Source organism: Gobius niger (genome assembly GCF_951799975.1).
Source record: "Gobius niger genome assembly, chromosome: 10".
NCBI lineage: Eukaryota > Metazoa > Chordata > Actinopteri > Gobiiformes > Gobiidae > Gobius > Gobius niger.
This window is the reverse complement of record NC_136861.1, coordinates 36641594-36668524: the sequence shown is the minus strand read 5'-3', so window position 1 is coordinate 36668524 and position 26931 is coordinate 36641594. Positions and strand designations below refer to the sequence as shown.

Here is a 26931-nt window from a genome sequence, read left to right as displayed (position 1 = left end):
AAAGGAATTCCAAGAGCTAGAAACAAGTTTGGGACAAAACAAAAATATGGCGCTCCTTCAAAAAGCACGGACACAGATCAGAGTTAAAAATAAACACCATCTCTGACTACACTACATGTGTTATTTTCTGAAGGTCTGGTTTCCAGGAGTGTCTTCATCCTCCACCAGGGGTTAGCATTTAACTGCTAGCAGCTAGCTTACCACCAGGTTGCCTGTGATCATGACCATCATTAACACATGAAGGCACATGGCTTTGGTTTGGCCTATTAGCTGGTTAGTGTTCAGATGTCAGCCTGTTAGCTGCTAACTTTCCACCAGGTTGACCATGACCATCATGAACACGATGAGGCACTTGGCTTCGGTTCAGGTTAGGTGTTGGTTGTTGGTTGTTTAGCTGTTAGCTGGTTAGTTGCTGTTAGCCCGGTAGCTGCTAGCTTACCACCAGGTTGCCGATGACCATCATAAACACGATGAGGCACATGGCTTTGGTTCAGGTTAGGTGTTGGTTGTTGGTTGTTCGCTGTTTAGCTGTTAGCTGTTAGCGTGATTGCTTGTTACTGTTTAGCTGTTAGCTGTTAGTTGCTGTTAGCCCGGTAGCTGCTAGCTTACCACCAGGTTGCCGATGACCATGACCATCATAAACACGATGAGGCACATGGCTTGCCCGGACACCTCCATACAGTCCCACATGGTCTCGATCCACTCTCCGCACAGGACTCTGAAGATGATGAGGAAGGAGTGGAAGAAGTCGGTCATGTGCCAGCGCGGCAGCTCACAGTCCTCTGAGATGCGACACACACACTCGCTGTAGCTGCGTCCGAACAGCTGCATCCCGACCACAGCGAAGATGAACACGATGATGGCCAGCACCAGCGTCAGGTTCCCCAGAGCGCCCACCGAGTTCCCAATGATTTTAATCAGCATGTTCAGAGTGGGCCAGGACTTGGCCAGTTTAAACACGCGCATCTGCAACAACAGAGGAATGTTACGCACTACTACTACTAATACTACTACTAATACTACTACTGCACACACTACATCTACTACTACTGCACACACTACATCTACTACTACTGCACACACTACATCTACTACTACTGCACACACTACATCTACTACTACTGCACACACTACATCTACTACTACTGCACACACTACATCTACTACTACTGCACACACTACATCTACTACTACTGCACACACTACATCTACTACTACTGCACACACTACATCTACTACTGCTAATACTACTACTAATACTACTACTGCACACACGACATCTACTACTACTGCACACACTACATCTACTACTACTGCACACACTACATCTACTACTGCTAATACTACTACTAATACTACTACTGCACACACTACATCTACTACTACTGCACACACTACATCTACTACTACTGCACACACTACATCTACTACTACTAAAACTAGTACTGCCCTAACCCTGCTGTGTGTAACTAATACTAATGTAACTAATGCTACAGATGCTACATGTACTACTGATACCCAGAGTGGGCCAGGACTTGGCACAAGCATTTTACAGACAGGAGAGGAAGTAATCTACTACTACGACTGCATACTATTACTCACTGTAACTAACTCTACAACAAATACTACATATACTACTGATACCCAGAGTGGGCCAGGACTTGGCACAAGCATTTTACAGACAGGAGAGGAAGTAATCTACTACTACGACTGCATACTATTACTCACTGTAACTAACTCTACAACAAATACTACATATACTACTGATACCCAGAGTGGGCCAGGACTTGGCACAAGCATTTTACAGAGAGGAGAGGAGGTAATCTACTACTACGACTGTATACTATTACTCACTGTAACTAACTCTACAACAGATACTACAGAAACTACTAGAGAGCATGTTCAGAGTGGGCCAGGACTAACTCGCGCATCTGCAGAGAGGAGAGAAAGTACTCTAACTACTACTTCTACTGTACAAACTACTGCAACTACTACTACATATACTTAGCCTGGTTTTACCAGACCCTCGTACTCATTGCATTTCGTACAAGGGTCTGGACTTTCACAATTGAGCTCTGTTTTCAGGTGGGAGGGGTGAACTCCTTTGAAACGATTGGATCTGATTTTCGGTAGCGTTTGGTCGTGACATATGTAAGGCGCCCGAGTGAGTGAGGCAGCTATCATCTTGGGGCATTCCTTGCACATTCCAAGGCTTCAACTGTAATTTCTGGATATTTGGAGCCGAGCCAGGACGGATTGAAGAGCTTGCTTTACTTTACTTTACTTTTGTATCCGCCGCCATTGCCAAACTACAATCAGCAAATGCGGCGCAGATGCTTGACGTCACCCACAAGCCCCGCCTCCCCGCTCACTGAATGGCAATGGTGGAGTTTATGGATGGCTACGGCCAGGCCAACATATACTCCTAATCAGCATGTTCAGAGGGTCCAGGACTTGTTTTATCTTTAAATCTTTTCTTCAAAGCTTCAGGGTTAGAGGGTGAGTGTGAGTGACTGTGTGGAACCAGTGAAGGTGCAATGTCCGACCGGAGGATCGTTGGTTCAAATGTCCACAAGTGGAAGAGTGTGAGTCTGAACTGACCAATCTGAAGGAGCGCAGCACAGACAGCCCCTGGACGTTGGCCAATCCCAGCTCCACGAGGCTCATGGTGACGATGATGAAGTCAAAGATGTTCCATCCGACCTTCATCACAAAGCACAGTGTCACTCAAAAAAACACAAAACCAAAACCCATTCCGTAAAACTAACAGAACAGACCTGGATATAATGGTATGGATCCATAGCCAGGAGCTTCAGCACCATCTCCGCCGTGAAGATCCCTGTGAAGACCTGCCACGGCGACAGCACCAGGATTATGTTCAAGAACCCAGGACTAAACAGTTTCAAAATCCTTCCTTCAAGGAAAAGAAACCGCTCTGTCAATAGCTCTACAGTTCACCTTTCTAACACTTTCTAAAACCTTCACTCCACGAGCAGAGGACCGGAAATAATGTTCATCATCGCCTTCATTTTATCATCAATCAATCCATCCATCCATCAATCACACTTTATTTATAAAGCGCTTTTCATACCGAAAGGTCTCACAAAGTGCTTTACAGATGACAACGTTTAAAACAATACGCCTGGCACAACCTCCCATATATATATGTTATATATTAGGATTATAAATAGATGTCGGTTAAAAGCTAAGCTAAAAAGGCAGGTCTTGAGCTGCTCTTAAAAACATGAACGTTCTCTGCAGCCCTGAGCTCCTCCTCAGGTGGTTTTAGAGGCGAGGGCCGTAATATTGAGTCTTTTTGTTGACTAGGAATAACTAGGAGACCCCTGAGGAGCGAAGGGGCCGTTCATAAGGTAAAAGCAGTTCTGAAAGATAAGAAGGACCAAGACCATTAAGACATTTAAAAACCATTAAAAGAACTTTAAAACGTTGTCCTCACTGGTCTTCCCCAGTCCTCCCTAGTCCTCCCTAGTCCTCCCTAGTCCTCCCCAGTCCTCCCTAGTCCTCCCTAGTCCTCCCCAGTCCTCCCTAGTCCTCCCTAGTCCTCCCTTGTCCTCCCCAGTCCTCCCCAGTCCTCCCTAGTCCTCCCTAGTCCTCCCTAGTCCTCCCTAGTCCTCCCTAGTCCTCCCTAGTCCTCCCCAGTCCTCCCTAGTCCTCCCTAGTCCTCCCTTGTCCTCCCTAGTCCTCCCTTGTCCTCCCTAGTCCTCCCCAGTCCTCCCTAGTCCTCCCTAGTCCTCCCCAGTCCTCCCTAGTCCTCCCCAGTCCTCCCTAGTCCTCCCTAGTCCTCCCCGCTCCTCCCCGGCCCTCTCCGGTCCTCCTCAGTCCTTCTCGGTCTTCCCCAGTCGGTCCTCACCAGGTTCCCCACGCTCAGCAGGTGCTCGAAGTCCTCAGACATGGGGTAGTGCTCCATGGCCATGAAGACGGTGTTGAGGACGATGCAAATGGTGATGCCCAGGTCCACGAAGGGGTCCATCACGAAGAGGAACATCAGCCTCTTCAGCGGGAGGTACCAGCCGCAGTCCCACACCAGGAACCGGGACGAGAACCAGTACCAGCAGGGCGGGCACGGCCGCTCCTCCTCTGGCTCTGTGGACATTAGAGAGGACTCTGAACGATCTAAAGATTGTTACACTCTCACAGTCAGTAATAATAAGGATTTACCTTCAGCCGGCGGCTTCTCTGTGGAGTCTGGGTCAGATTTCTTCAGAGCCGCCTGCTGCAAGGAGGAGAAAGAGGATATGGACCTTTTAAGACCCAATTTAGACCCAGTTATCCCCGGTTCAGACCCGGCTGAGTCCTCACCTCTTGCTCTCGAACCTTCAGCGCCTCAAGGATCTGTTGGTACTCCTCGTCTTTCTGCCGCTTCTCGTCGATCGAGGCCTGGTTCTGCTCAGCGTAGGCCATGGCCACAACGGCCAGGATCAGGTTTATGAGGTAGAACGAGCCCAGGAAGATCACCACCACAAAGAACAGCATGTAGGTCTTACCGGCCGCACGCAGCACCTGCACAGAAGACACTTACAGAAACTAAGCCTGACCGGCTGAACGCAGCGTCTGCAAACATTATTATACAGGATTCTCTCTTTAGAGCCAAGTGTTGTTGGTCCAGGAACAGGATTAAAGGACCCATATTTTTGCCCAATGCTTTGCTTCTTTTTTTTTTCGCCCCAATTTTTGCTCATGGTTTCTTACAATGTTTTTTCTCTATGCTTGTTCCATGCATTTTCTCACCATTTTCTTTTTTTTCATTTTTCACCTCAGAACGACTGGTGCTTTAACTGTAGCTGCACCGAAAAACTATGCTCCAAACAGAATCTACCCTTTTTCTCTTACACAGAGACATGCATCTGGGATCAGGGGGATTTCTTGAACAATCCACGTTGTTTTTGCAACAAAAACTGAAGGAAACATGGAGTCATTAACAACTGTTCAGACTTTAGATGTAGGAGAATTCAGCACGAGTTTTCAAGTACTTTTAACCTCTTAACCCCTTAAGTGTTTTTCTCACATTTTCATCACTTTTGTTGCACCTTCATCCCTATTTTTGTTGCTCTTTCGCACATTTGTTTTTAGAGCTTTTAGATTTGGGTAAAGCCAAACTGAAGGAAGAGTGCTCACTTCAGGTGGGGGTAAACATGTTCATCGTGTTTCATTCAGTCCCTGTCTGTGATTGGATTCGATATATAGCTTTTGTTAACATTCACACAGACTGTACCAGCTGGAAGAGGTTTTCCCAGAAGTCCTGTGTCATGAGCCTGAACAGAGCGAGGAAGGACCAGCCGAAGGAGTCGAAGCTCGTGTAGCCATAGTTTGGGTTCGGTCCAGCTTTTAGACAGACAAACCCTTCAGGGCAGACTCTGGGTAAAAACAGAGACATTATACTCTACTATAGTGCAGCCTTATGTAGTGACTTAGTGGTTAAGGTGGAGGTTACACATGCAGAGACGGCTCCTACCCAGCGTCCGAGCTGTTCCCACAGAGAAGAGGATCTCTCTGTCCCTCCAAGAAGTAATGATTATCTGAAACACAAATAAAATACAAAATAAATGTGTCTGGGATCAGATCTGTGAAAATCCTTATGTGTAAAAACCTTCCGTATTTGAGTGGAGTCTGTAAAGTGTGGAGTCTGTAAAGTGTGGAGTCTGTAAAGTGTGGAGTCTGTAAAGTGTGGAGTCTGTAAAGTGTGAGTCTGTAAACTGTGGAGTCTGTAAAGTGTGGAGTCTGTAAAGTGTGGAGTCTTATGGAGCGACTGAAGTGCAGATGTTGTTAGAGTGGAATGAAAACGGCCCAAAAGTTTCATCTGCACATGTGCCCTGTGTTTGTTTCTCCCGTTTTTAGCGGCGACTGTCTCCCACAAAGGAAATTACCACATTAAGATTCCAGCGTCACCTCAGTCACAGCCTTTCATGCTACACGTGGATACCAAACATGTCAGTATTAGTGAATGAACCAGGGAGCGACACACACATGGCAGTATTTGGAAAGACCTGGACTGGACTCGTACTTGGGTCATTGACGAACTCGTCGTAGTCGAACGTCCCGTTGTTGAGGAAGAGGCTGTCGTTGCCGTAGAGACCGCTGGCGTTGCCGTGGAGACCGCTGGCGTTGCCATAGAGGGGCGGGGTCAGGACGCACTTCTGCCGCAGGTTTCCCATGAACAGCTGAAGACCAATCAGAGCGAAGACGCTTAGGCAGAACACGGTGAGGATCATCACGTCCGAGAGCTTCTTCACCGACTGGATCAGGGCCCCCACGATGGTCTTCAGGCCTAAAGCAGAGGGTTAGAGTCAGACCAGGACCAGACCAGGACCAGCCCGACTGGATCAGGGCCCCCACGATGGTCTTCAGGCCTAAAGCAGAGGGTTAGAGTCAGACCAGGACCAGACCAGGACCAGCCCGACTGGATCAGGACCCCCATGATGGTCTTCAGGCCTAAAGCAGAGGGTTAGAGTCACACCAGGACCAGCCCGACTGGATCAGGGCCCCCACGATGGTCTTCAGGCCTAAAGCAGAGGGTTAGAGTCAGACCAGGACCAGACCAGGACCAGCCCGACTGGATCAGTGCCCCCACGATGGTCTTCAGGCCTAGAGCAGAGGGTTAGAGTCAGACCAGGACCAGACCAGGACCAGCCCGACTGGATCAGGGCCCCCACGATGGTCTTCAGGCCTAAAGCAGAGGGTTAGAGTCACACCAGGACCAGCCCGACTGGATCAGGGCCCCCACGATGGTCTTCAGGCCTAAAGCAGAGGGTTAGAGTCAGACCAGGACCAGACCAGGACCAGCCCGACTGGATCAGTGCCCCCACGATGGTCTTCAGGCCTAAAGCTGAGGGTTAGAGTCACACCAGGACCAGCCCGACTGGATCAGTGCCCCCACGATGGTCTTCAGGCCTAAAGCTGAGGGTTAGAGTCAGACCAGGACCAGCCCGACTGGATCAGTGCCCCCACGATGGTCTTCAGGCCTAAAGCAGAGGGTTAGAGTCAGACCAGGACCAGACCGACTGGATCAGGGCCCCCACGATGGTCTTCAGGCCTAAAGCAGAGGGTTAGAGTCAGACCAGGACCAGACCGACTGGATCAGGGCCCCCACGATGGTCTTCAGGCCTAAAGCTGAGGGTTAGAGTCAGACCAGGACCAGACCGACTGGATCAGGGCCAGACCAGGACAGACCATACAGGATCATATGGAAACCACTGTTCAGGAGAAATTCACAAAATCCGTTTTATTTCCAAAGTCAAGAAATGTGGGGGAAAAAGGGGGAAAGTAAACTTTGCTGTGAACTCCGAATAACCCAGACATCATGACAAAACTAAACTAATCTGCCCCAGAGAAAAATAAACATCTGCAGTAAATCAATTTGAGTTCCATCTTTTCTCTTGACATTAGCGACACATTTACTAATCTAAACACATTTGGACTTATTTGTACATTACTTTTTCTGACATGTATTAATAATGTTAATTCAAAGGTGCTTTATGGAGCTTCATATATGGGGAAAAAGCCAATGATGTTAGTGAGTATTTGACCTTGTAGTGACCCAGCAGCCTTATGAGCAGTTACTTTTGATCACAGTGTTCTCTACAACGCTCCAGGATCAACTGTTTGGATCTGTCAGAAAACCTGGAGTTGAAAGAGTTGATCCCGGAGAACTCTAGAGGCCACTGTGACGGAAAGTAAAGGCACCGCTGACCACTCGTAAAGCCACTGGGTCACTACAAGGTCACATACATTTAAGCGTTAGAACTGAGTCTCGGTTCAGGACTGACCTGGGATCACGGTGATGGTCTTCAGAGCTCGAAGAACCCGGAAAGTTCTTAGCGCAGAGACGTTCCCCAGGTCCACAAACTCTGTCAGATACCTACAAGGAGAGACCAGTCAGATACCTACAAGGAGACTAGAATCCATGTCTCTGATTGTATAGAATGGGATGTTGGATGAGAGTGTAGATGTTTGTTCCTTTGGCCGTGATTTAAATCAAATTGAAGTTTGTGTTTTTAGTCCCTTTTTTATTTTTTATTTCATTTATAAAATTGAACCAAACATCTGCAAAAGCATATGCAACATCTGAAACGTTTGAACGGGCTCTTACGCCCTGGAGATGACCCTGAAGTTAGAGAAGCGTTAGAAGTCCTTACGCCCTGGAGATGACCCTGAAGTTAGAGAAACGTTAGAAGTCCTTACGCCCTGGAGATGACCCTGAAGTTAGAGAAACATTAGAAGTCCTTACGCCCTGGAGATGACCCTGAAGTTAGAGAAACGTTAGAAGCTCTTTCGCCCTGGAGATGACCCTGAAGTTAGAGAAACGTTAGAAGTCCTTACGCCCTGGAGATGACCCTGAAGTTAGAGAAACATTAGAAGTCCTTACGCCCTGGAGATGACCCTGAAGTTAGAGAAACATTAGAAGTCCTTACACCCCGGAGATGACCCTGAAGTTAGAGAAACATTAGAAGTCCTTACGCCCTGGAGATGACCCTGAAGTTAGAGAAACGTTAGAAGTCCTTACGCCCTGGAGATGACCCTGAAGTTAGAGAAACATTAGAAGTCCTTACACCCCGGAGATGACCCTGAAGTTAGAGGTATGTTAGAAGTCCTTACGCCCTGGAGATGACCCTGAAGTTAGAGAAACATTAGAAGTCCTTACACCCCGGAGATGACCCTGAAGTTAGAGAAACGTTAGAAGTCCTTACGCCCTGGAGATGACCCTGAAGTTAGAGAAACATTAGAAGTCCTTACACCCCGGAGATGACCCTGAAGTTAGAGGTATGTTAGAAGTCCTTACGCCCTGGAGATGACCCTGAAGTTAGAGAAACGTTAGAAGCTCTTACGCCCTGGAGATGACCCTGAAGTTAGAGAAGCGTTAGAAGTCCTTACTCCCTGGAGATGACCCTGAAGTTAGAGAAACGTTAGAAGTCCTTACGCCCTGGAGATGACCCTGAAGTTAGAGAAGCATTAGAAGTCCTTACGCCCTGGAGATGACCCTGAAGTTAGAGAAGCGTTAGAAGTCCTTACGCCCTGGAGATGACCCTGAAGTTAGACAAACGTTAGAAGTCCTTACGCCCTGGAGATGACACTGAAGTTATAGAAACATTAGAAGTCCTTACGCCCTGGAGATGACCCTGAAGTTAGAGAAACATTAGAAGTCCTTACGCCCTGGAGATGACCCTGAAGTTAGAGAAGCGTTAGAAGTCCTTACGCCCTGGAGATGACCCTAAAGTTAGAGAAATGTTAGAAGTCCTTACGCCCTAGAGATGACCCTGAAGTTAGAGAAACGTTAGAAGTCCTTACGCCCTGGAGATGACCCTGAAGTTAGAGAAGCGTTAGAAGTCCTTACGCCCTGGAGATGACCCTGAAGTTAGAGAAACGTTAGAAGTCCTTACGCCCTGGAGATGACCCTGAAGTTAGAGATACGTTAGAAGTCCTTACGCCCTGGAGATGACCCTGAAGTTAGAGAAACGTTAGAAGCTCTTACGCCCTGGAGATGACCCTGAAGTTAGAGAAACGTTAGAAGTCCTTACGCCCTGGAGATGACCCTGAAGTTAGAGAAACGTTAGAAGTCCTTACGCCCTGGAGATGACCCTGAAGTTAGAGAAACGTTAGAAGTCCTTACGCCCTGGAGATGACCCTGAAGTTAGAGAAACGTTAGAAGTCCTTATACCCTGGAGATGACCCTGAAGTTAGAGAAGCGTTAGAAGTCCTTACGCCCTGGAGATGACCCTGAAGTTAGAGAAACGTTAGAAGTCCTTACGCCCTGGAGATGACCCTGAAGTTAGAGAAACGTTAGAAGTCCTTATACCCTGGAGATGACCCTGAAGTTAGAGAAGCGTTAGAAGTCCTTACGCCCTGGAGATGACCCTGAAGTTAGAGAAACGTTAGAAGTCCTTACGCCCTGGAGATGACCCTGAAGTTAGAGAAGCGTTAGAAGTCCTTAGGCCCTGGAGATGACCCTGAAGTTAGAGAAGCGTTAGAAGTCCTTACGCCCTGGAGATGACCCTGAAGTTAGAGAAACGTTAGAAGTCCTTATACCCTGGAGATGACCCTGAAGTTAGAGAAGCGTTAGAAGTCCTTAGGCCCTGGAGATGACCCTGAAGTTAGAGAAACGTTAGAAGTCCTTACGCCCTGGAGATGACCCTGAAGTTAGAGAAATGTTAGAAGTCCTTACGCCCTGGAGATGACCCTGAAGTTAGTGAAATGTTAGAAGTCCTTACGGCCTGGAGATGACCCTGAAGTTAGAGAAGCGTTAGAAGTCCTTACGCCCCGGAGATGACCCTGAAGTTAGAGAAGCATTAGAAGTCCTTACGCCCTGGAGATGACCCTGAAGTTAGAGAAACTTTAGAAGTCCTTACGCCCTGAAGATGACCCTGAAGTTAGAGAAGCGTTAGAAGTCCTTACGCCCCGGAGATGACCCTGAAGTTAGAGGTATGTTAGAAGTCCTTGCGCCCTAGAGATGACCCTGAAGTTAGAGGTATGTTAGAAGTCCTTACGCCCTAGAGATGACCCTGAAGTTAGAGAAGCGTTAGAAGTCCTTACGCCCTGGAGATGACCCTGAAGTTAGAGAAACGTTAGAAGTCCTTACGCCCTGGAGATGACCCTGAAGTTAGAGAAGCGTTAGAAGTCCTTACGCCCTGGAGATGACCCTGAAGTTAGAGAAACATTAGAAGTCCTTACGCCTTGAAGATGACCCTGAAGTTAGAGAAACGTTAGAAGTCCTTACGCCCTGGAGATGACCCTGAAGTTAGAGAAGCATTAGAAGTCCTTACGCCCTGGAGATGACCCTGAAGTTAGAGAAACGTTAGAAGTCCTTACGCCCTGGAGATGACCCTGAAGTTAGAGAAGCGTTAGAAGTCCTTACGCCTTGAAGATGACCCTGAAGTTAGAGAAGCGTTAGAAGTCCTTACGCCCTGGAGATGACCCTGAAGTTAGAGAAACGTTAGAAGTCCTCACGCCCTGGAGATGACCCTGAAGTTAGAGAAACGTTAGAAGTCCTTACGCCCTGGAGATGACCCTGAAGTTAGAGAAACGTTAGACGTCCTTACGCCCTGGAGATGACCCTGAAGTTAGACAAACGTTAGAAGTCCTTATGCCCTGGAGATGACCCTGAAGTTAGAGAAATGTTAGAAGTCCTTACGCCCTGGAGATGACCCTGAAGTTAGACAAACGTTAGAAGTCCTTACGCCCTGGAGATGACCCTGAAGTTAGAGAAACGTTAGAAGTCCTTACGCCCTGGAGATGACCCTGAAGTTAGAGAAATGTTAGAAGTCCTTACGCCCTGGAGATGACCCTGAAGTTAGACAAACGTTAGAAGTACTTACGCCCTGGAGATGACCCTGAAGTTATAGAAACGTTAGAAGCTCTTACGCCCTGGAGATGACCCTGAAGTTAGAGAAACGTTAGAAGTTCTTACGCCCTGGAGATGACCCTGAAGTTATAGAAACGTTAGAAGCTCTTACGCCCTGGAGATGACCCTGAAGTTAGAGAAACGTTAGAAGTCCTTACGCCCTGGAGATGACCCTGAAGTTAGAGGTATGTTAGAAGTCCTTAGGCCCTGGAGATGACCCTGAAGTTAGAGAAACGTTAGAAGTCCTTACGCCCTGGAGATGACCCTGAAGTTAGAGAAACGTTAGAAGTCCTTACGCCCTGGAGATGACCCTGAAGTTAGAGAAACGTTAGAAGTCCTTACGCCTTGAAGATGACCCTGAAGTTAGAGAAACATTAGAAGTCCTTACGCCCTGGAGATGACCCTGAAGTTAGAGAAGCGTTAGAAGTCCTTACGCCATGGAGATGACCCTGAAGTTAGAGAAACGTTAGAAGTCCTTACGCCCTGGAGATGACCCTGAAGTTAGAGAAACGTTAGAAGTCCTTACGCCCTGGAGATGACCCTGAAGTTAGAGAAACGTTAGAAGTCCTTACGCCCTGGAGATGACCCTGAAGTTAGAGAAGCGTTAGAAGTCCTTACGCCCTGGAGATGACCCTGAAGTTAGAGAAACGTTAGAAGTCCTTACGCCCTGGCGATGACCCTGAAGTTAGAGAAACGTTAGAAGTCCTTACGCCCTGGAGATGACCCTGAAGTTAGAGAAACGTTAGAAGTCCTTACGCCTTGAAGATGACCCTGAAGTTAGAGAAACATTAGAAGTCCTTACGCCCTGGAGATGACCCTGAAGTTAGAGAAACGTTAGAAGTCCTTACGCCCTGGAGATGACCCTGAAGTTAGAGAAGCGTTAGAAGTCCTTACGCCATGGAGATGACCATGAAGTCCAGCCAGTTCCACGGATCTCGGAGGAAAGTGAAGTCTCCCATGCAGAAACCTCTGGAGAAAATCTTCACCAACGCCTCAAACGTGTAGATACCCGTGAACACGTACCTGCAAGACACACCCACCGTGGTAACCATGGCAATAACACTAACAATCACTCCTGGACGAACGAGAGCCGACAAAAAAGGGGGATGGGGGAAGAGGAGCCATGTTATAAAACAGAATCATGCAGACAACATTTCCAACTTACTCACATTTTGGGAAGTTTTCTCTTTGTTTGCATTTTCAAAAATCATCTGGAAAATTTAACCCCTTACCCCCGCCTAAACTGACCGCATTTTCTTCAGTTCAGCTTCATCCGAATCCAAACATTTCTCAAGTGGAGCTCACAGCCTAAAGGCCAGAGTCTCGTCTCATTTGAAAGCTAAGACCTACAAAACTGATTATAGCTTTTTTGTTGCACTGTCGCCGTGTTTATGTCACATGTTTTAAGCGTTTATGTTGTTTTTGTAGGTTTTTTTTGTTTTGGTCACTTTTCCGTTGCACTTTTGTCGCTCTTTCGCAGCTTTTTTTTTTTTTTTTGCTTTTTCACCACTCTTTTGACGTCTGTTTTTGTCGCTTTTTTCAATGTTTTATTGTTGCTTTTCCGGCACAATTTTGTTTTTTGTGGTTGTGGTCCCTGCGCTCTGATTGGCTGTGAGGTTTGTCCCTGTGCTCTGATTGGCTGTGAGGTTAGTCCCTGTGCTCTGATTGGCTGTGAGGTTTGTCCCTGAGCTCTGATTGGCTGTGAGGTTAGTCCCTGTGCTCTGATTGGCTGTGAGGTTTGTCCCTGAGCTCTGATTGGCTGTGAGGTTAGTCCCTGTGCTCTGATTGGCTGTGAGGTTTGTCCCTGAGCTCTGATTGGCTGTGAGGTTTGTCCCTGAGCTCTGATTGGCTGTGAGGTTAGTCCCTGTGCTCTGATTGGCTGTGAGGTTTGTCCCTGAGCTCTGATTGGCTGTGAGGTTTGTCCCTGAGCTCTGATTGGCTGTGAGGTTAGTCCCTGTGCTCTGATTGGCTCTGAGGTTTGTCCCTGTGCTCTGATTGGCCCTTGGCCCCCTCGCTGTGCTCTGATTGGCCCTTGGCCCCCTCGCTGCGCTCTGATTGGTTGAACTCACTCCACAGTCTTGCTCCATGGGGGCGGGTCGCTCATCGTCATAAAGACGCAGTTGGAGAGAATCGTCATCATGATGAAGAGGCTGAAGACGGTGAGGCGCAGTTAAGGAAACTGACCACAGGGCGGCGCTCCCCGCAGCCACATGTGCCTCTCAGTCACAGGAGACGAACCCGTGAACATCGTATCATCTCCACAGTCACATTACATTAAAAGAAAATCATCGGATTCCCCAATAATCCGCTTCAGAGTCTGAGAATCCAACACTCGGGAGGTTAGGAAACACTGAAGCGATTGTGCCTCCACAGTGACACCTAGTGGCAAAGCGTCATTACAGCTGCGTTCACACAGTTTCAGGATTAAACTGCTGCGAACTGCCACGTGTAGGGTGTGTAGGAGGTTGTGTAGGGTGTGTAGGAGGTTGTGTAGGGTGTATAGGAGGTTGTGTTGGGTGTGTAGGAGGTTGTGTAGGGTGTGTAGGAGGTTGTGTAGGGTGTGTAGGAGGTTGTGTAGGGTGTATAGGAGGTTGTGTTGGGTGTGTAGGAGGTTGTGTAGGGTGTATAAGAGGTTGTGTTGGGTGTGTAGGAGGTTGTGTTGGGTGTGTAGGAGGTTGTGTTGGGTGTGTAGGAGGTTGTGTAGGGTGTGTAGGAGGTTGTGTAGGGTGTGTAGGAGGTTGTGTTGGGTGTGTAGGAGGTTATGTAGGGTGTGTAGGTGGTTGTGTAAGGTGTGTAGAAGGTTGTGTTGGGTGTGTAGAAGGTTGTGTTGGGTGTGTAGGAGGTTGTGTTGGGTGTGTAGGAGGTTGTGTTGGGTGTGTAGGAGGTTGTGTTGGGTGTGTAGGTGGTTGTGTTGGGTGTGTAGGAGGTTATGTAGGGTGTATAGGAGGTTGTGTTGGGTGTGTAGGAGGTTGTGTTGGGTGTGTAGGAGGTTGTGTTGGGTGTGTAGGAGGTTGTGTAGGGTGTGTAGGAGGTTGTGTAGGGTGTGTAGGTGGTTGTGTAGGGTGTGTAGGAGGTTGTGTAGGGTGTGTAGGAGGTTGTGTAGGGTGTATAGGTGGTTGTGTAGGGTGTGTAGGTGGTTGTGTAGGGTGTGTAGGAGGTTGTGTAGGGTGTGTAGGAGGTTATGTAGGGTGTGTAGGAGGTTGTGTAGGGTGTGTAGGAGGTTGTGTAGGGTGTGTAGGAGGTTATGTAGGGTGTGTAGGAGGTTGTGTAGGGTGTGTAGGAGGTTATGTAGGGTGTGTAGGAGGTTGTGTAGGGTGTATAGGAGGTTGTGTTGGGTGTGTAGGAGGTTGTGTGGGGTGTGTAGGAGGTTGTGTAGGGTGTGTAGGAGGTTGTGTAGGGTGTGTAGGAGGTTGTGTAGGGTGTGTAGGAGGTTGTGTAGGGTGTATAGGAGGTTGTGTTGGGTGTGTAGGAGGTTGTGTTGGGTGTGTAGGAGGTTGTATAGGGTGTATAGGAGGTTGTGTAGGGTGTGTAGGAGGTTGTGTAGGGTGTGTAGGAGGTTGTGTAGGGTGTATAAGAGGTTGTGTTGGGTGTGTAGGAGGTTGTGTAGGGTGTGTAGGAGGTTGTGTAGGGTGTGTAGGAGGTTGTGTAGGGTGTATAGGAGGTTGTGTTGGGTGTGTAGGAGGTTGTGTAGGGTGTGTAGGAGGTTGTGTAGGGTGTATAAGAGGTTGTGTTGGGTGTGTAGGAGGTTGTGTTGGGTGTGTAGGAGGTTGTGTTGGGTGTGTAGGAGGTTGTGTAGGGTGTGTAGGAGGTTGTGTAGGGTGTGTAGGAGGTTGTGTAGGGTGTATAGGAGGTTGTGTTGGGTGTGTAGGAGGTTGTGTTGGGTGTGTAGGAGGTTGTGTTGGGTGTGTAGGAGGTTGTGTAGGGTGTGTAGGAGGTTGTGTAGGGTGTGTAGGTGGTTGTGTAGGGTGTGTAGGAGGTTGTGTAGGGTGTGTAGGAGGTTGTGTAGGGTGTATAGGTGGTTGTGTAGGGTGTGTAGGTGGTTGTGTAGGGTGTGTAGGAGGTTGTGTAGGGTGTGTAGGAGGTTGTGTTGGGTGTGTAGGAGGTTGTGTAGGGTGTGTAGGAGGTTATGTAGGGTGTGTAGGAGGTTGTGTAGGGTGTGTAGGAGGTTGTGTTGGGTGTGTAGGAGGTTGTGTAGGGTGTGTAGGTGGTTGTGTTGGGTGTGTAGAAGGTTGTGTTGGGTGTGTAGAAGGTTGTGTTGGGTGTGTAGGAGGTTGTGTTGGGTGTGTAGGAGGTTATGTAGGGTGTGTAGGAGGTTGTGTAGGGTGTGTAGGAGGTTGTGTAAGGTGTGTAGAAGGTTGTGTTGGGTGTGTAGAAGGTTGTGTTGGGTGTGTAGGAGGTTATGTAGGGTGTGTAGGTGGTTGTGTAAGGTGTGTAGAAGGTTGTGTTGGGTGTGTAGAAGGTTGTGTTGGGTGTGTAGGAGGTTGTGTTGGGTGTGTAGGAGGTTGTGTTGGGTGTGTAGGAGGTTGTGTTGGGTGTGTAGGAGGTTATGTAGGGTGTGTAGGAGGTTGTGTAGGGTGTGTAGGAGGTTGTGTAGGGTGTGTAGGAGGTTGTGTTGGGTGTGTAGGAGGTTGTGTAGTGTGTGTAGGTGGTTGTGTAGGGTGTGTAGGAGGTTGTGTAGGGTGTGTAGGAGGTTGTGTAGGGTGTGTAGGAGGTTGTGTAGGGTGTGGAGGTGGTTGTGTAGGGTGTGTAGGTGGTTGTGTAGGGTGTGTAGGAGGTTGTGTTGGGTGTGTAGGAGGTTGTGTAGGGTGTGTAGGAGGTTGTGTAGGGTGTGTAGGAGGTTGTGTAGGGTGTGTAGGAGGTTGTGTTGGGTGTGTAGGAGGTTGTGTAGGGAGTGTAGGAGGTTGTGTAGGGTGTGTAGGAGGTTGTGTAGGGTGTGTAGGAGGTTGTGTAGGGTGTGTAGGAGGTTGTGTAGGGTGTGTAGGAGGTTGTGTAGGGTGTGTAGGAGGTTGTGTAGGGAGTGTAGGATGTTGTGTAGGGTGTGTAGGAGGTTGTGTAGGGATAATGGGTGATTGTGTAGGGTGTGTAGGAGGTTGTGTAGGGTGTGTAGGAGGTTGTGTAGGGAGTGTAGGATGTTGTGTAGGGTGTGTAGGAGGTTGTGTAGGGTGTGTAGGAGGTTGTGTAGGGTGTGTAGGAGGTTGTGTAGGGTGTGTAGGTGGTTGTGTTGGGTGTGTAGGAGGTTGTGTTGGGTGTATAGGAGGTTGTGTTGGGTGTGTAGGAGGTTGTGTTGGGTGTAGGAGGTTGTGTAGGGAGTGTAGGAGGTTGTGTAGGGTGTGTAGGAGGTTGTGTAGGGTGTGTAGGAGGTTGTGTAGGGTGTGTAGGAGGTTGTGTAGGGTGTGTAGGAGGTTGTGTAGGGTGTGTAGGAGGTTGTGTAGGGAGTGTAGGATGTTGTGTAGGGTGTGTAGGAGGTTGTGTAGGGATAATGGGTGATTGTGTAGGGTGTGTAGGAGGTTGTGTAGGGTGTGTAGGAGGTTGTGTAGGGAGTGTAGGATGTTGTGTAGGGTGTGTAGGAGGTTGTGTAGGGTGTGTAGGAGGTTGTGTAGGGTGTGTAGGTGGTTGTGTAGGGTGTGTAGGTGGTTGTGTAGGGTGTGTAGGTGGTTGTGTAGGGTGTGTAGGAGGTTGTGTAGGGTGTGTAGGAGGTTGTGTAGGGTGTGTAGGAGGTTGTGTAGGGTGTGTAGGTTGTTGTGTAGGGTGTGTAGGAGGTTGTGTAGGGTGTGTAGGAGGTTGTGTAGGGTGTGTAGGTGGTTGTGTAGGGTGTGTAGGAGGTTGTGTAGGGTGTGTAGGAGGTTGTGTAGGGTGTGTAGGTGGTTGTGTAGGGTGTGTCGGTGGTTGTGTAGGGTGTGTAGGTGGTTGTGTAGGGTGTGTAGGAGGTTGTGTAGGGTGTGTAGCAGGTTGTGTAGGGTGTGTAGGTGGTTGTGTAGGGTGTGTAGGTGGTTGTGTAGGGTGTGTAGGTGGTTGTGTAGGGTGTGTAGGAGGTTGTGTAGGGTGTGTAGGAGGTTGTGTTGGGTGTGTAGGAGGTTGTGTAGGGTGTGTAGGAGGTTGTGTTGGGTGTGTAGGTGGTTGTGTTGGGTGTGTAGGAGGTTGTGTAGGGTGTGTAGGAGGTTGTGTTGGGTGTGTAGGAGGTTGTGTTGGGTGTAGGAGGTTGTGTAGGGTGTGTAGGAGGTTGTGTTGGGTGTGTAGGTGGTTGTGTAGGGTGTGTAGGAGGTTGTGTAGGGTGTGTAGGAGGTTGTGTTGGGTGTATAGGAGGTTGTGTTGGGTGTGTAGGAGGTTGTGTAGGGTGTGTAGGAGGTTGTGTAGGGTGTGTAGGAGGTTGTGTAGGGTGTGTAGGTGGTTGTGTAGGGTGTGTAGGAGGTTATGTAGGGTGTGTAGGAGGTTGTGTAGGGTGTGTAGGAGGTTGTGTAGGGTGTGTAGGAGGTTGTGTAGGGTGTGTAGGTGGTTGTGTAGGGTGTGTAGGAGGTTGTGTAGGGTGTGTAGGAGGTTGTGTAGGGTGTGTAGGAGGTTGTGTTGGGAGTGTAGGAGGTTGTGTTGGGTGTGTAGGAGGTTGTGTAGGGTGTATAGGAGGTTGTGTAGGGTGTGTAGGAGGTTGTGTTGGGTGTGTAGGAGGTTGTGTTGGGTGTGTAGGAGGTTGTGTAGGGTGTGTAGGAGGTTGTGTAGGGTGTGTAGGAGGTTGTGTAGGGTGTGTAGGAGGTTGTGTTGGGTGTGTAGGAGGTTGTGTAGTGTGTGTAGGAGGTTGTGTAGGGTGTGTAGGAGGTTGTGTAGGGTGTGTAGGAGGTTGTGTTGGGAGTGTAGGAGGTTATGTAGGGTGTGTAGGAGGTTGTGTAGGGTGTGTAGGAGGTTGTGTTGGGTGTGTAGGTGGTTGTGTTGGGTGTGTAGGAGGTTGTGTAGGGTGTGTAGGAGGTTGTGTTGGGTGTGTAGGAGGTTGTGTAGGGTGTGTAGGAGGTTGTGTAGGGTGTGTAGGAGGTTGTGTTGGGTGTGTAGGTGGTTGTGTAGTGATAATGGGTGATTGTGTTGGGTGTGTAGGTGATTGTGTAGGGTGTATAGGAGGTTGTGTAGGGATAATGGGTGATTGTGTGATTGTGTTGGGTGTGTAGGAGGTTGTGTTGGGTGTGTAGGAGGTTGTGTAGGGAGTGTAAGAGGTTGTGTTGGGTGTGTAGGAGGTTGTGTAGGGTGTGTAGGAGGTTGTGTAGGGTGTGTAGGAGGTTGTGTAGTGATAATGGGTGATTGTGTTGGGTGTGTAGGTGATTGTGTCAGGTGTATAGGAGGTTGTGTAGGGATAATGGGTGATTGTGTAGGGTGTGTAGGAGGTTGTGTTGGGTGTGTAGGAGGTTGTGTTGGGTGTGTAGGAGGTTGTGTAGGGAGTGTAAGAGCTTGTGTTGGGTGTGTAGGAGGTTGTGTAGGGTGTGTAGGAGGTTGTGTAGGGTGTGTAGGAGGTTGTGTTGGGTGTGTAGGAGGTTGTGTAGGGTGTGTAGGTGGTTGTGTAGGGTGTGTAGGAGGTTGTGTTGGGTGTATAGGAGGTTGTGTAGGGTGTATAGGAGGTTGTGTTGGGTGTGTAGGAGGTTGTGTTGGGTGTGTAAGAGGTTGTGTTGGGTGTGTAGAAGGTTGTGTAGGGTGTGTAGGAGGTTGTGTAGGGTGTGTAGGAGGTTGTGTAGGGTGTGTAGGAGGTTGTGTAGGGTGTGTAGGTGGTTGTGTAGGGTGTGTAGGAGGTTATGTAGGGTGTTTAGGAGGTTGTGTAGGGTGTGTAGGAGGTTGTGTAGGGTGTGTAGGTGGTTGTGTAGGGTGTGTAGGAGGTTGTGTAGGGTGTGTAGGAGGTTGTGTAGGGTGTGTAGGAGGTTGTGTTGGGAGTGTAGGAGGTTGTGTTGGGTGTGTAGGAGGTTGTATAGGGTGTGTAGGAGGTTGTGTAGGGTGTGTAGGAGGTTGTGTAGGGTGTGTAGGAGGTTGTGTAGGGTGTGTAGGAGGTTGTGTTGGGTGTGTAGGAGGTTGTTTAGTGTGTGTAGGAGGTTGTGTTGGGTGTGTAGGAGGTTGTGTAGGGTGTGTAGGAGGTTGTGTTGGGAGTGTAGGAGGTTATGTAGGGTGTGTAGGAGGTTGTGTAGGGTGTGTAGGAGGTTGTGTTGGGTGTGTAGGTGGTTGTGTTGGGTGTGTAGGAGGTTGTGTAGGGTGTGTAGGAGGTTGTGTAGGGTGTGTAGGTGGTTGTGTAGGGTGTGTAGGAGGTTGTGTAGGGTGTGTAGGAGGTTGTGTAGGGTGTGTAGGAGGTTGTGTTGGGTGTGTAGGAGGTTGTGTAGGGATAATGGGTGATTGTGTTGGGTGTGTAGGTGATTGTGTTGGGTGTGTAGGAGGTTGTGTAGGGTGTATAGGAGGTTGTGTAGGGTGTGTAGGAGGTTGTGTAGGGTGTGTAGGTGGTTGTGTAGGGTGTGTAGGAGGTTGTGTAGGGTGTATAGGAGGTTGTGTAGGGTGTGTAGGAGGTTGTGTAGGGTGTGTAGGAGGTTGTGTTGGGTGTGTAGGAGGTTGTGTAGGGATAATGGGTGATTGTGTTGGGTGTGTAGGAGGTTGTGTAGGGTGTGTAGGAGGTTGTGTTGGGTGTATAGGAGGTTGTGTTGGGTGTGTAGGAGGTTGTGTAGGGTGTGTAGGAGGTTGTGTAGGGTGTGTAGAAGGTTGTGTTGGGTGTGTAGGAGGTTGTGTAGGGTGTGTAGGAGGTTGTGTAGGGTGTATAGGAGGTTGTGTTGGGTGTGTAGGAGGTTGTGTAGGGTGTGTAGGAGGTTGTGTAGGGTGTATAGGAGGTTGTGTAGGGTGTATAGGAGGTTGTGTAGGGTGTGTAGGAGGTTGTGTAGGGATAATGGGTGATTGTGTTGGGTGTGTAGGAGGTTGTGTAGGGTGTGTAGGAGGTTGTGTTGGGTGTATAGGAGGTTGTGTTGGGTGTGTAGGAGGTTGTGTAGGGTGTGTAGGAGGTTGTGTAGGGTGTGTAGGAGGTTGTGTTGGGTGTGTAGGAGGTTGTGTAGGGATAATGGGTGATTGTGTTGGGTGTATAGGAGGTTGTGTTGGGTGTGTAGGAGGTTGTGTAGGGTGTGTAGGAGGTTGTGTTGGGTGTATAGGAGGTTGTGTTGGGTGTGTAGGAGGTTGTGTAGGGTGTGTAGGAGGTTGTGTAGGGTGTGTAGGAGGTTGTGTAGGGTGTGTAGGAGGTTGTGTTGGGTGTATAGGAGGTTGTGTTGGGTGTGTAGGAGGTTGTGTAGGGTGTGTAGGAGGTTGTGTTGGGTGTGTAGGAGGTTGTGTAGGGTGTATAGGAGGTTGTGTTGGGTGTGTAGGAGGTTGTGTTGGGTGTGTAGGAGGTTGTGTTGGGTGTGTAGGAGGTTGTGTTGGGTGTGTAGGAGGTTGTGTAGGGTGTGTAGAAAGTTGTGTTGGGTGTGTAGGAGGTTGTGTAGGGTGTGTAGGAGGTTGTGTAGGGTGTGTAGGAGGTTGTGTTGGGTGTAGGAGGTTGTGTTGGGTGTGTAGGTGGTTGTGTAGGGTGTGTAGGAGGTTGTGTTGGGTGTAGGAGGTTGTGTTGGGTGTGTAGGAGGTTGTGTAGGGTGTGTAGGAGGTTGTGTTGGGTGTGTAGGAGGTTGTGTAGGGTGTGTAGGAGGTTGTGTTGGGTGTGTAGGAGGTTGTGTTGGGTGTGTAGAAGGTTGTGTAGGGTGTGTAGGTGGTTGTGTAGGGTGTGTAGGGTGTGTAGGAGGTTGTGTAGGGTGTGTAGAAGGTTGTGTTGGGTGTGTAGGGTGTGTAGGAGGTTGTGTAGGGTGTGTAGGAGGTTGTGTAGGGTGTGTAGGTGGTTGTGTTGGGTGTGTAGAAGGTTGTGTTGGGTGTGTAGGTGATTGTGTTGGGTGTGTAGGAGGTTGTGTTGGGTGTGTAGAAGGTTGTGTAGGGTGTGTAGGTGGTTGTGTAGAGTGTGTAGGAGGTTGTGTAGGGTGTGTAGGTGGTTGTGTAGGGTGTGTAGGAGGTTGTGTAGAGTGTGTAGGAGGTTGTGTAGGGTTTGTAGGAGGTTGTGTTGGGTGTGTAGGAGGTTGTGTAGTGATAATGGGTGATTGTGTTGGGTGTGTAGGAGGTTGTGTAGGGTGTGTAGGAGGTTGTGTAGGGTGTGTAGGAGGTTGTGTAGGGTGTGTAGGTGGTTGTGTAGGGTGTGTAGGGTGTGTAGGAGGTTGTGTAGGGTGTGTAGGAGGTTGTGTAGGGTGTGTAGAAGGTTGTGTTGGGTGTAGGAGGTTGTGTAGGGTGTGTAGGTGGTTGTGTAGGGTGTGTAGGGTGTGTAGGAGGTTGTGTAGGGTGTGTAGGAGGTTGTGTAGGGTGTGTAGGAGGTTGTGTTGGGTGTGTAGGAGGTTGTGTAGGGTGTGTAGGAGGTTGTGTAGGGTGTGTAGGTGGTTGTGTAGGGTGTGTAGGGTGTGTAGGAGGTTGTATAGGGTGTGTAGGAGGTTGTGTAGGGTGTGTAGGAGGTTGTGTTGGGTGTGTAGGAGGTTGTGTTGGGTGTAGGAGGTTGTGTCGGGTGTGTAGGTGGTTGTGTAGGGTGTGTAGGGTGTGTAGGAGGTTGTGTAGGGTGTGTAGGAGGTTGTGTAGGGTTTGTAGGAGGTTGTGTAGGGTGTGTAGGAGGTTGTGTTGGGTGAATGGGTGAATGGGTGGTTGTGAGGTCCCAGTTAAAGGATATGAGTGGATGAGGACCCGGATGGAAAGCCTCCGCAGTAAACTGAAGGGCGACAGGAGGTAACAGGCCGGCTCAGCGTTAAAGCGAAAGATCACGTTCCCCTTTGCCAAAACGATGAACGTCTGGAAGAACAAGACGAGAGAGTCATCATCATCTAACCTTCTGTGATTGGTCCGTTTGAACACTGACCTTCTGTGATTGGTAGAAGGGGTCCAGCTCCTCCAATGGCGTGTTGAGGAACTCAGGGGCGGGGTCTCCGTAGATAAAGGGGAGGGGTTTTCCCGCCTCCAGGTCCGACGCCGGTTTCGGCAAATCTTCCTCTGACAGCTTTAAACATGAGCATCAGAGATTATTTGTCAGGCTTTATGACCATGGGCTCAGGTCGGGTCAGGCTTTATGCCCATGGGCTCAGGTCGGGTCAGAGCTGATGGATTATACATTTTCTCCTTTGTTTACAGTCACGTCTTCTTTTTATTCACTACGTCAAACTTATTCACAAAAAACCATAAACCTCCTGAAGCGACGCAGAAACTTTTGATGGGTTTTAATCGTGACATCTGGTGTTTTCATTCGTTACTTTTGCAAAACTTCAAAATGCTCTTTCAGAGGAAACGCAGATACAGACGAACAAAACTGTAGAGACTTTGGTTTTACTGTTTTTAACACTTTGTCTACGTTCGAGAAGACGTTTTTAAAGCAACAGATTTTCATTTTCCTCTCTGACACCTTCTGATCCGGGAGGAACTGTGGGAACAGCAGTAATACATGACTTTTCTCACCTCCACATTGTTCTCGCTCCGTTTCTGGGCGAGTCTTTCCTCCTCGTCGTGTTTCTCCTGGATTTTCTGCAGAGACTGAAGCGTGAAGTGTCGGAAGAGCTCAGCGCCAACAGGGGGCAGCACCGGCGCCATCGCTCGTCGTCCAGCTGCCTCAGAAGGAGAGTAAAAAACAGGTCAGAGAGACACATAGGGCTGGGCACCGTGACATTATTACTCGACTCCGGTGCTTTAACAATACTGAACAATACTGCGTCAAAGAACTGCACATTTACAATATCAATGTCAAGAGAAAAGAATTGAGTCAGGGTCAAAACCTCATCGTTCTGAAGCTTTAGTTGTTGTCTGGTCTGGGTTTGTTCAGAAAATGGAGGTTCAGTCCAGTTTAATGAATACAGATGAATAGCTCCTGAACGAGTGAGAGCCTGCACTAAACCCTGAGCCTCACAGTCAGATGTGACGAGGTTTTTAAAGCGGAAACATATTTGTTTCAGAGAAAGAAGTGACAGGTTTTGAGTTGAACGTTAGCATGTGTTAGCGTGGAAGGGCATCCGACACAGTTGTAACGTTAGCATGTGTTAGCGTGGAAGGGCATCTGACACAGTTGTAACGTTAGCATGTGTTAGCGTGGAAGGGCATCCGACACAGTTGTAACGTTAGCATGTGTTAGCGTGGAAGGGCATCCGACACCGTTGTATTATGACAGTGTTCAGATTCCTGTCTGTCAGCTGCTGCTCAGCTGCGCCCCCTGACCCCTGACCCCTGACCCCTGACCTCTGACCTCTGGAGGTGTCTGAACAAGTGTCAGCCATGTTTAAGAGCAAAGACAAACACCTGACACAGAACTACTACAACTACTCCTACTTCTACTAATACTACTTCTAATGCTACTACTACTACTACTACTCATACTACTACTACTACTACTACTACTACTACTACTACTACTACTACTACTACTACTACTACTACTACTACTACTACTCATACTACTACTACTACTACTACTACTACTACTACAACTACTCCTACTTCTACTAATACTACTTCTAATGCTACTACTACTACTACTACTACTACTACTACTTCTACTACTAATACTACTACTACTTCTACTACTACTACTACTACTACTTCTAGTCTGTGTATGAAGCGTTGTAACAGCTCTGTAGCTTCCGTAGATCAGATCGATCATAGTTAAGTTTAGTCTATGAAGTTAAGCTGGAGGAGCGAGTGGGGGGAGGGGCAACATGGGGAGGGGCAACATGGGGAGGGGCTACAGGGGGAGGGGCTACAGGGGGAGGGGCTACAGGGGGAGGGGCTACAAGGGGGACCAAATTGCTTTTTTTATCATTGTGATACATTCATTTATTTAATGATTTAAGACGAGAAAAACCGATACTGCACAGATACTGTACAGATACTGCAGATACTGCACAGATCACAGATACTGCGCAAATACTGCAGATACTGCACAGATACTGTACAGATACTGCAGATACTGCAGATACTGCACAGATCACAGATACTGCGCAAATACTGCAGATACTGCACAGATACTGCACAGATACTGCAGATACTGCAGATACTGCACAGATACTGCACAGATACTGCAGATACTGCACAGATACTGCACAGATACTGCATATACTGCACAGATACTGCACTATACTTCACAGATACTGCACAGATACTGCACAGATACTGCAGATACTGCACAGATACTGCACAGATACTGCAGATACTGCACAGATACTGCACAGATACTGCACAGATACTGCACAGATACTGCACAGATACTGCAGATACTGCAGATACTGCACAGATACTGCACAGATACTGCACAGATACTGCAGATAAAGGGTAAATGTTGGCCTGACTCAGACTCAGACTCTGAGGGCAGGTTGAAAGTGTAGATGATGTCTGGATGAACGGGTTAGAGTTAGTTTGGACTCAGACCTGGTCTGGTCTCAGAGGGTCTGGGTAAGTGTGGACTCAGACCTGGTCTGGTCTCAGACGGTCTGGGTAAGTGTGGACTCAGACCTGGTCTGGTCTCAGAGGGTCTGGGTAAGTGTGGACTCAGACCTGGTCTGGTCTCAGAGGGTCTGGGTCGGGGCTCGTGTGGACTCAGACCTGGTCTGGTCTCAGACGGTCTGGGTAAGTGTGGACTCAGACCTGGTCTGGTCTCGGAGGGTCTGGGTCGGGGCTCGTGTGGACTCAGACCTGGTCTGGTCTCAGAGGGTCTGGGCTCGTGTGGACTCAGACCTGGTCTGGTCTCGGAGGGTCTGGGTAAGTGTGGACTCAGACCTGGTCTGGTCTCAGACGGTCTGGGCTCGTTTGGACTCAGACCTGGTCTGGTCTCAGACGGTCTGGGCTTGTGTGGACTCAGACCTGGTCTGGTCTCAGAGGGTCTGGGTCGGGGCAGGTTGAAAGTGTAGAGTGTCTGGATGAAAGTCTCTGGAGGAAAGTGGATCTGAAACAGGAGCCGTCTGAACGGCGCCGGGAACTCTTCCCACACGGATCAGTTCAGTCTAAAAACAGGTCCAGGTCATGTGACCGGCGTCCGTCAGGTGGATCCAGGACTTCATTTTGTTATTTCATCATCATGATGAAGATAATCTGTGTTATTTTCATCTAAAACACAGACAAACCCCGGTCTGTGTCAGTCTGCTGCAGCCGTCGCCATAGAAACGATAAACCAACGAGCTGATGCTGCTGTTCTGTGTCAATGATCATAATCACTCCTGCTGCAGGATTCACCTATTGTACATGTTTTGAGTCGTCCAAAATCCACAGTTCAAATTCATTTTATTGTTTGTCTCCTGAGGGAGAAGCTCGACTTGGAGGGGAGTCAGGTGTGAACTTAAATACAAATACAAGAACATAAGGGACTGTGTAGTGGTCCGGCTTCACACAGTGCTGACGATATCCAGCTTTACTGTTCCTGTAAACCGTCCGAAATCCAGAATTTGAACTCTCTGCTCCGTTGTCTAGTGGAAATAAAACAGTGGCTCAGCGATAACTCTTTGCAGCTCAATGCAGGCAAAACGGAAACCCTGGTAATCGCACCTGATGATTCAATTCCAGGGATTAAACAGTTCCTGGGTGACTTAGGCCAGTCTGCGAAACCAAGCCTTCGTAACTTGGGAGTTATTTTTGACAAAGACCTGTCATTAGTGCAGCACTGTAAGCAGCTAACCAGGAACTGCTTCTTTCAACTAAGGAACATTTCTAAACTTAGGAATATGGTCTCACGTAATGATTTGGAGCTGATCATCCATGCATTTGTGTCTTCACGTTTAGATTATTGTAACAGTTTGTTTTCATGTCTTAACAAGAAGGAGCTTCTCGACTGCAATTAGTGCAAAACTCTGCAGCGAGAATTCTGACCCGCACAAGCAGGAGGACCCACATATCCCCTATTTTAAAACAGCTTCATTGGCTGCCAGTGTCCTATAGGATCAACTTTAAAGTTCTGGTTCTTGCCTTCAGAGCCGTGCGTGGTCAGGCTCCTTCTTATATCAGTGCTCTGGTTCAGCCTTACACCCTGTGAGGCTCTGAGGTCTGAGGATCAGAATCTGCTAAAGGTTCCACGTACGAGTTTCCGTACTAGAGGTGACCGATCCTTCCAGGCTGTTGCTTCCAGGCTCTGGAATGATCTTCCACCCTCTTTGCGCTGTATTGACTCGGTTGTTTCTTTCAAATGCGAACTTAAGACACATTTATTTGTTCAAGCTTTTAATGAGCTACTTTTGGGCTGCTGTGATTTCTGAGTTGTTTTGACCCCTTTTTATATTGTCTGTAACTTCTGTTTTTAACTGTGTTGTGAAGCACTTTGTGGCCTTTGCCTGTGAAAGGTGCTGTAGAAATAAAGATTACTTACTTACAGTCACACATTAGCTGTTCTCACACAGTGGTGGTACAGTTGTGGTACAGTTGTGGTACAGTTGTGGCACAGTTGTGGCACAGTTGTGGCACAGTTGTGGCACAGTTGTGGTACAGTTGTGGTACAGTTATGGTACAGTTGTGGCACAGTTAACTTTTTCACAAAATTCTAATGTTCCGAGTTTCACCTGTATTCTTTGATT

General features: G+C 48.5%; 1 protein-coding gene across 1 annotated transcript in view; it reads right to left on the bottom strand.

Annotated features, from left to right (window-relative positions):
- Positions 1-22978, bottom strand: part of LOC306969623 (sodium channel protein type 4 subunit alpha B-like) — a gene marked incomplete at both ends in the record, with an annotated part of 40940 nt that extends 17962 nt beyond the window's left edge. The window contains 15 exons of the mRNA XM_079565283.1: positions 610-966; positions 2602-2703; positions 2778-2849; positions 3872-4104; positions 4180-4234; positions 4321-4521; positions 5234-5375; positions 5474-5537; positions 6023-6286; positions 7785-7876; positions 12248-12376; positions 13423-13503; positions 22071-22189; positions 22257-22394; positions 22847-22978. Of these exons, the coding sequence (XP_079421409.1) occupies positions 610-966; positions 2602-2703; positions 2778-2849; positions 3872-4104; positions 4180-4234; positions 4321-4521; positions 5234-5375; positions 5474-5537; positions 6023-6286; positions 7785-7876; positions 12248-12376; positions 13423-13503; positions 22071-22189; positions 22257-22394; positions 22847-22978 (2181 nt within the window). The remainder of the gene's footprint in view (positions 1-609; positions 967-2601; positions 2704-2777; positions 2850-3871; positions 4105-4179; positions 4235-4320; positions 4522-5233; positions 5376-5473; positions 5538-6022; positions 6287-7784; positions 7877-12247; positions 12377-13422; positions 13504-22070; positions 22190-22256; positions 22395-22846) is intronic.
- Between the last annotated feature and the right edge of the window lie 3953 nt (positions 22979-26931).